The 9,037-nt window shown below is 43.6% G+C and overlaps 1 protein-coding gene across 1 annotated transcript; it reads right to left on the bottom strand.

Annotated features, from left to right (window-relative positions):
* Positions 1-261: 261 nt before the first annotated feature.
* LOC110329156 (small EDRK-rich factor 1) lies at positions 262-6,185 on the bottom strand. The gene is made up of 3 exons (XM_021208745.1): positions 5,980-6,185; positions 5,062-5,170; positions 262-533 (listed from the first exon to the last, which is right to left on the bottom strand). Exons 1-3 carry the CDS (start codon positions 5,984-5,986, stop codon positions 461-463), a joined length of 189 nt encoding a protein of 62 aa, XP_021064404.1. The 5' UTR covers positions 5,987-6,185; the 3' UTR covers positions 262-460.
* Between the last annotated feature and the right edge of the window lie 2,852 nt (positions 6,186-9,037).

Below are 9,037 nucleotides of genomic sequence, written 5' to 3'. Positions count from 1 at the left end.
CCAGGTTCCTGTCCAGGTGTGAACTCCTGATGCGACGTGAACAGTAGGATGTGCTCCTACCACCATGAACTGAGCCACTCTGCTCCGTTCTCCTTTCTGTGAAGGAGTGAAATCCTCCAAAAACACGAGAGAGTTTGTTCCTCCCTCAGCTTCTCCTTGTTAGGTACCGTGGTCCTAGCAATGCAAATATAAGTATTATATTACCTATTTAATAAATTATACACGTGTTCTCTTTTGATAAAAATAATATCCACCAATATGTTACATGCATGGTCAGTACTTTATTCTTTGATGAATGGTCTTAAAACATCACATTAAGCTAGGCTGAAAAGTAAAGTTTAAAGTAGTTTTATAAGGACAAGTTATAACACACGTAATGATTAGTCACTCTGTGAAATTTTCATCTTAGAGCGTATGATGCACCTGGCAATAGCACCCACGTTTTCCAAAAAGCCAGTCATCATTTTTCTCTTGTCTGCATAGATTTCTTCTCATTGGCTATCTTCTGCTTTTGTTGCATGATCTCTGAATCCCTGAAATAAAGAAAAGGGCATCAAGTTTCCACAGGAAAACTGACTCAATGCTCTTGTTTCCTATATATAACCCTTTAGGTATATTCAAAGAAGACAAACACTCGCGCTTTTCCATTTTCATGGATGTAGACAAATAGAAAAGCAAAGACTGGAAAAGTATTCACGTCAGACCTCTGAACCATGCTATTGTTATGACGGCCCTGGGAAAATAATCTCAAAGCTCTTTCATTTGGTGAAACGAGAAAGTCTCACTGTGTAGCCATGGCTGCCCTTGCATTCACTATGTAGACCATACTGGCCTTCAACTCACAGAAATCCACCTGCCATTGCCTCTATGCATGAAGGAAGTTTCCTACACACCTAAGACTACAATATGAATGTTCCAAGGCTTGTAGCCAGGGATGGTCTTTAAGCTGACACAAAGCCCAGAAGACTTAGAACCCTTGATCCTCTTGCCTCCGTTTCCTGAGTACTGGAATTACAACCATCCAGTTTTTAAAAGCCTCAAATCAAATAATCAATGCTTAAAATATGTGGTATTTGAAGAACTTTTTTAACCCTTTTGTCTCCCTGGTTGAATCTTCATGTGTCATGTAACTATGAACTACAACCACAGCTAGGTGATCAATGAGTTAGTGGGACCCATACTTACACATAAACTTTTAAATGCTTTTTAAATATTTAGTGGTTGCTGAATGTGGTGGTGCACTCCCATAACCCAAGCTCTAGGGAGGGAGAAGCAGGAGGATCAGAAGTTAAAGGTCTGACTCTATTCACAGGAAGTTCCAGGCTAACCTGGGACAGATGAATGCTTATACATACATACTCTTCTTAAAAAAAAAAAAAAAAAACACAAAACAGAAAACATAATATTGAATGACACTAGACATCAAATCCAGGGACTCATTCACAGGTGTGTGACTCCGTATCTTTAAAATATACTATATAGGTACGTATTCAGCATCCTCAGGAGAGTGTGGTGGTTCAACCAATGCTTCCAATACAGGGGAGGCTAAGATTGCTACCAATTCTAGGTAGTAACTATTTTCAACTGTTCAAAATAGTGTTACTTCAAGTCCCAAAAGTCTTTATTGTTTTTATCATCTTTATGTGTTGTCTATTTCTTTCCAAAATTTCAACTTCCAACCCTATTATCTGATCTGGAGTTTTCCGTGCCTTCCGTGCCTCTCTCTGCTGTTCCATTCAGAACACTGCAGTAGTTTCTGATTCTTTTATTCATATGAATTTCACTGTAGAAAAACAAACAAACAAACACAGTGGCTTTTGTGTTCCCAAGCTGGGTGTTTTCCTTTGTCTCCTACGAGTGACCTTTTTTCTATTGGAAAACTTGCATGAGTACAGCTCCCAAGCCCCTGTGTGGCTGGCTCAGGGCATGGGCCTGAACTGTATCCAGCAGCCTATGTACCAATTCTAGGCCTCAGCCACTGCAGTGTAGGTGACTGGGAGAGCAGGGCTTGGTGCTCAGGGTCCTGCCTAGATAGGTGGGGTCAAGCCAGGTGCTGCATTTAGAGCTGTGTCTAACTCACTTCAGGATCACTGATCTATTCTCCTGTCACTCCTAGGTGAGCTAACAGAAACATAAGGCAAGTTCCTTGCTTTATTAGTAACTGTCACTGGGCCTGTGGGAATGTCTTGTTATTAAAGTTCCTGCTGTGCAAGCACCAGGATCTAAGTTTAGAACCTCCACAAAATTCATGTAAAAAGCAGGGCATGGTGGTATGAATCTAACCTCAGTGCTGGAAGGGCGGGGCTTACACAGGTAGATCAGTCTGCCAATCTAGCCAGATCCATAGTCTTCTTATTTAGTGAGAGATGCTGTCAAAAATGCAAGGTGGAGAGTGATGGGGGAAAGATACTTGATACCAACCTCTGGCCTCTATATTCCCTCACACACACGTGTGTACACTTACAATCACTTGAAGCACGCATTCATGCGTGTATGCACACACACACATAAACACAGTGACTATCATAAAGGAAAAGAAAGTGATACTTAAGGTGTGGAGGTTTCTATGACCACCAAGGCGAGCAAAGTAACAACTGTGTGAGATAAAAAGAGTCGATGCCGTTCAAACTTTGAGAATCTACGACTGGGTAAATATAGGCATATTTAAGTCAGCACAGTCTGGAAAAAAGTTTCCTGGTGATAATTAACTCAGTCCCATGTACACAGCAAAGCTTAAGAGCTGACTACATTACAACTCTTAGGAAAGTGCAAATGGCATTCTCTGTAAAGACAGGTTATATAGATTAACCACAGAAACTGGCTCAAGATAAACAAGCTCATGAAAAGGGTCTAGAGGTTAAAGCTACAAATTTACTAAGACAAACAAGCTCAAGATAAGGATCCTGGGAAATCACTGTGTCCTGACACACATACAGCAGAGGTCAGCAGTCCATTCACAGCCTTCTGGGTGGAAAATGATTTATACATCTCTTCCTTCGACGAGACAACCTGTGTTTAACATTCCCATTTCCCCGGTGCTTGTCTGTGAGCACAAGGACCTGCATGCCTCCTACATTAAGGACTTGATCTCATTGATGAAGAGGTCTCAACTGTGGTCTAACGTGTACACGGATAGTTACGATTTATTTAGTGTGCTTTGTAGGGGAGGAGAGAAAGAAGAGGACCAAGTTCCGGAGCCTTATATATGTTAGGCAAAGGCTCTACCAGATGGCGAGTTTCACCTTCAGCCCTAGCACGCTCCCATAAGCACAAAAGGTCTCACTAGATCGGTTGTCCTTAAACTTGAAATTGATATGCACTGAGGATGACCTTGGACTTCTGCTCTTTCTGCAGTCAATGTGTTCTTATTTTCAATGACAAGTCTCATCTGAAAACAATTGAGTACTGGCTTTAGTGGCTGTCAGAGAGTCCAAGGTGATGCCTTGTAAAGGACTGAGACCAGTACTAAGCCACACTGAAGCACACCTAACCTCCACGTTCTGTATAAACAATGAAATCTCACTTTAGAATATGGAGTATGTGTGGTTCAGTGATAGGGTTAAAAGGTCCTAGGTTAAATCCCCAGAACATGAAGTATATTTTAAATGTTAGGATGAATCTAACCTTTTCTAGCACAGGGAGTAAAGATAAGAGCCCAGGCGTGTGGGGAACATGACACTAAGTCACATCTCCAGCCTAGATGCTTGTCCTCATGGGGCTTGTAAAGAGGGAGAGATGCGTGGGCCCTGCCTCCCAGGCTTGTTATTCTATGTCATGATAGAACTTGGAACTTGGAATTACATTTTTGTTGTGTATGTGTGGTCCTGGGGGTTGAACTGGCAGCTCAAGTATGCAAAGCATGTGATCTAACACTGAAGTATGCCTCCGGGTTCTCTATTCCCCTTTGGAACATGATAATCTACAACCTCATTTAAGATTTTGCTTGGGCCAACAAAACACACAGATACACAGTCACACACATACACACACACACACACACACACACACACACAGAGAGAGAGAGAGAGAGAGAGAGAGAGAGAGAGAGAGAGAGAGAGAGAGGCAAAATGAATTAAAAAAAAAAAAGTTAAAGCATGCCAGGTGCTGGTGGGGCACACCTTTAATACCAGCACTTGGGAGGCAGAGGCAGACAGATTTCTGTGAGTTCAAGGCCAGCCTGGTCTACAGAGTGAGTTCCATGACAACCAGGGCTATACAGAGAAACCCTGTCTCGAAAACAAAACAAACAAACAAAAAAACCCAAAACAAAACAAAACAAAAAAAAAAGTCAAAGCATTTATCTTTCTTTGAGACAGTATCTTGTCAGGTAGTTCATGCTGGCCTCAAACTCCTGATTCTCTTGCATCTGCCCGGAGTCCTAGGATGACAACTGATTAACACTGCCCAGGGCATTAAAGTGTGTCTGTGGCAGTTACGTGCCATGGAAAATCATCTGAAGTGCTAGGGATAAACCTCAAGGCCCTATAGATGTTAGGCAAGTGTTCTCTATTGCTGAGCTACGTTCTTAGGGCACAAGACAAGGTCTGTCTGTAGGTCTCTTCAGCCTGTGCTGGCCTCTCAGTAGCGTATGTCTTCTATGAATCTGGTGTCCAAACACGCTCTCCATCCCCCATGGACTCCTGAAGCCCATACTTGATTTTTGACACTCATCTCTTTCATTAAGAGGCTTGGGGCAAGCTGTCAGTTTTGGAAACATTGTATCCCATTCATGCAACAGTGTTTACATATGGAGGATGTTTGTTACTTTCTACAATGAAGTTCTCACAGTTTGTAGTTGCTGTAAGAGCGGCTCTGCAGACATGATAGCTCCAGGGCGTGGCATTCTTCATCCACAGGTTGGGACAATAACTACAGTGCATGGTTTCTGTTTACTTAAAGCTACACAGACACTCAGGTGTTAACCCTGAACTGTAGGCAGTGTTAACCCTGAACTGTAGGCGGGGCTCAGTTCCAGGAAGGGTTTAAACTCCTTCTTCACTCACTCTGAAAATACTGCAGTCAAACAGCCACTGACTTGAACATTCTATTAGCACCACTCACCTCTGCTTTCTCTGCGAGGCAGTCAAGCTGTCCTCTTTCCTTTTTCCTTTGCTAATTTCCTGGGTCTTTTTCATGTTTTTCTGTCGGGCAATTTCTCTTTGATTTCCACCTACAATGATAAACAGTCATGCTCTTTTTCCACCCTCAACAATATGAACACTTAACAGTAAGGAGTCCTTCGTTATACAAGCCCTAAAGTTTTATTTTTATCAGTAAGAAAGCAGAGTATTGCTTAGTTATTCCCAGATTGACAAGGGGGTAGTTTAGGAAGAAACACTCGAGAAGTTAAGTATATTATCACATCAGCATAGGTGTCAACTAGCCGACTTTGAGCCCAGCACTAGGGAGGCAGAGGCAGGCAAGATCTTTGAATTTGAGGTCAGTCTACATACCGAGTTCCAGGACAGCTAGGGGTACACAACAAAACCCTTCTCGAACACCAAAACAAATATATATACATATATACATATATATATACATATACATATATATATATATATATATCCCAGTGGTTGTGTACACAGGGCTCACTAGTTCTGGCTTTGATAGGTGTGTGAAGATCCAGCCCCCATCAGTTTGCCTGTTAAAGCCAGCAGAGGCTGAGCTCAAGAAACGGGTACCTTCGAGGACAAAAGAGCTGGAGGGTACCCTGGGCTTTCCGACCTCAGGCGCCCGCTACCCCTCGGCGGACTGGTCCCGCTGGGCAGTCGCCCACGCTCCCGGTGGGCGCGGTCCTCACGCACACCCGCACCTGGGAGGCCGGCACCTGTCCCACCAGGAACCGGCGTCCCGCCCGCTACAAGCGCGAGGTGGCGTGTGTGTCCCTTCCTCCTCCCAGCCAGCTCCCGCTCCACCCCCGACCGCTCGGCGCCTTCCCTCCCCGAGCCCCCGCGTCTTCCCAACCGCCCGCACACTCACGGGCCATGCTGACCACCGGCCGGAGACTGGAAGACAGCGACTTGGAGAAGCAACGGCGGCTTGCACGCTCCGCAGCGGTCGCCGCCCGGTGCTGAGGAAGGCTGAGCCCCGCGAGGGCCCTCGGTGTGGCGACGCCTCGCTCAGCCAGCCAGCCGCCCCGCCCACCGACCCACAACAGCCGCGGCGTGGCCGGTGAGCCACTGCGCGTGCGCGGTCCCCGCGCCCCGCCACTCCGCGCGTCCCTTGTCCGCGAGGCGTCCGCGCGCGCACTCGCCTCCTTACCAAGCAGCATCCCCGAAGGTGGGCTTTAGGTTCCTCATCTGGCAGAAAAGACCTAGCAAGGACAGAAGGGTGGGTTTCGAGCGGGCTCCAAGCCTGCTCTTTGCACATTTCTCCCGGTGCCCTCCGGATGGGCAGAACTTTAGCTCTAAGCTCAGGTTCTGTGGTTGAACGGAATCCAAAATAACCCAGAATAACTTTATAACCTACAGAAGAGCTGAAACAAGTCAAAATGCTTGCATAGGGCTGAGGGGCGTGGCTCATGGGGGAGGGGGATGCTTGCCTATCTTGAGGGACACCCTGAGTTCCATCCCCTCCCTGGGTTCCATTTCTTGAACTGAGACTTACTTTCTTGCCTGTCCACTATTACAAACCGAGATAGTCTGGACACCGAATTTGCCTGGGTATTTTTAAAAGTTTTATTGTGGAATATTTTTAAAACATAACAAAAGTATAGATGATGCTACTGCGTACGCCATCTGTACGTGTTAACGTGACCTTTACAATTCTTAATGTATAGAATCAACTAGTTTAGAGAGAAAGCATCAAGAGACGGAATGACTGGATTGGAAGTGCAGTCCTAATAGAAACAAATGTATAAAAGTTGGGGTCATAGACAGATGCATTTAGCACTTAAAACGAGCAGAATGCATAGAAACAAACACTTATCTAGGACTAATTGGCTATTCTGGGTCTTTTGTTGTTCCATATCAAATTGAGGTTTTTCTTTCTATTTATGTGAAGAATGAGATGAGGATGTTGATTGTGATTTCATTGAATCAGTAAATTGTTTTGGTAGGAAGGTCTTTTTTCACAATATTAATTCTACCAAAAGTCGGGCGTGGTGGCACATGCCTTTAATCCCAGCACTCGGGAGGCAGAGGCAGGCGGATTTCTGAGTTCGAGGCCAGCCTGGTCTACAAAGTGAGTTCCAGGACAGCCAGTGCTATACAGAGAAACCCTGTCTCGAAAACAAAAACAAAAAACAACAACAACAAAAAAAATCTACCAAGCTATATGCTTGGGAGGTCTTCAAATTCTAGTATGTTTCTTAATCTCTTTCTTGACACATTTAAAGCTTTCATTGTAGAGGTCTTTTTGCCTCTTTTGTTATGTATGTTCTAAATGTTTTATTTTATTTGAAAAACTGGGAAAAGGAGTGTGTCCATGATCTCTTTCTCAGCATGCTTGTTACTCATATGTATTAAGACTGGTAAATTTTATAAGTCAATTATGTATCATAACACTTTGCTGAAATTATACAAAATTTCTATAATTTTTTTCTAGTCAAATTTTGGGAACATTGGGTATAATATAATCTTCAATTGAAAACAAAAGTTTTTTTTATATGTATAAAATATGTTTACATGTATAGGTGTTTTGACTGAATGTATGCCTGAAATTATATTTTTCTGAGTTATCAAGTTACAAGGATGTATACCATGCACACAGAATACATTGAGAGTTTCTGCCAGAGGACCAAGAGTGTGCCTTGCGTTTCAAGGAATAGGCAGATGAGTCTTGGCGAATTCCTAGCCTACACACCAAGCAGAGTTCCAGGACAGTCAAGGCAACTTAATGAGATCCCGACTGTCTTCAGAGACCCTGAAGGACATGGCAAACACTAGAGAAAACTAGACTATTGTTTGCTTATTTATCGTGTGTGTGCGCGCGTGTGTGCATGTGTGTGTGTGCGCGCGCGTGTGTGTGTGTGTGTGTGTGTGTGTGTGTGTGTGTGTATTGGCTCCCTGGAGCTGGACTGGGAGGCATTTGTGAACTAGCTGCCGTGGTTACTGGGATGCAAATTCTGGTCCTCAAGATGGAGCAGCAAGTGCTTAACTAATGAACCATCTCCCCAGCCTCCAAATTGTAGAATTGTAAAATTACTGATGCTGCTAACAACTTACTTCACAAACTTGTGTAACACCTGCCTTGTGATATATTTAAGTAAAAGTAAAAGTTACTTTGTTGGAAGAGCTGGAGAAATGACTCAGCAGTAAAGAGCAATTGTTATTCAGCACCTACATAGTGGCTCACAACCATCCATAACATCAGTACAGGGGAATCTGATGCTGGCTTCTCACCGTCCTAAGGCCCCCACCGCCAGGCATGTGCATGGTGCACATGCATACATGCAAACTTACTCATACATATAAAATAAATACATCTATAAAACATAATAAAATGTTTATAAAATAAATTTGTTTGCTTTATTCCTTTACTAGTGGGGAATTAAATCTTAATCATTTTGATTTTCTTATCTACAAAGTTGTGACATCTTGGATTCTTAGGTGGAACATAGGATTATGAAAAGGCCTTGCATTAGAGCTTGCTGTAGAAAGCTGTATGTTCTAGCAGTGACTACAAGATACTTTGAGGTATCTTTAGCATGGTATTATTTCTCAAGTACTTATTTATTAATGAAGTCTTGATCTGTAACTTTAGCTGGCTTGGAACTGGCTATTCAGAACAGGCTATTTTCAAACTCATGTAATTCCCGTGTCTCAGCCTTGGCCTCTAGAGTGATGAGATTACAAGCATGTGCTATTACTCCTGGCATTTTGAGATGCCATGAGCATCTTCATCTATTTGATGCTCAGTACTAAACTGCACTCCCACCCTCTTCAGGTTTCCTGCACTTGTGCACTTGTGTTCTCTCTCTCTCTCTCTCTCTCCTTCCCTGTCCTTCTCCCTCTTTCCTCTGTATATGTGTGTGTGTGTGTGTGTGTGTGTGTGTGTGTGAGAGAGAGAGAGAGAGAGAGAGAGAGAGAGAGAGAGA

This window comes from Mus pahari, chromosome 11 (genome assembly GCF_900095145.1).
Source record: "Mus pahari chromosome 11, PAHARI_EIJ_v1.1, whole genome shotgun sequence".
NCBI lineage: Eukaryota > Metazoa > Chordata > Mammalia > Rodentia > Muridae > Mus > Mus pahari.
The sequence above is the reverse complement of the archived record's forward strand: the minus strand, read 5'-3'. Positions and strand labels throughout refer to the sequence as shown.

Bases quoted from the DNA above. Each gene is read 5' to 3' on its own strand.
- LOC110329156 (XM_021208745.1), bottom strand. The intron at 534-5,061 runs GTGAGTGGTGCT...TCTTTATTTCAG, and splicing joins GCCTCGCAGAGAAAGCAGAG to GGATTCAGAGATCATGCAAC.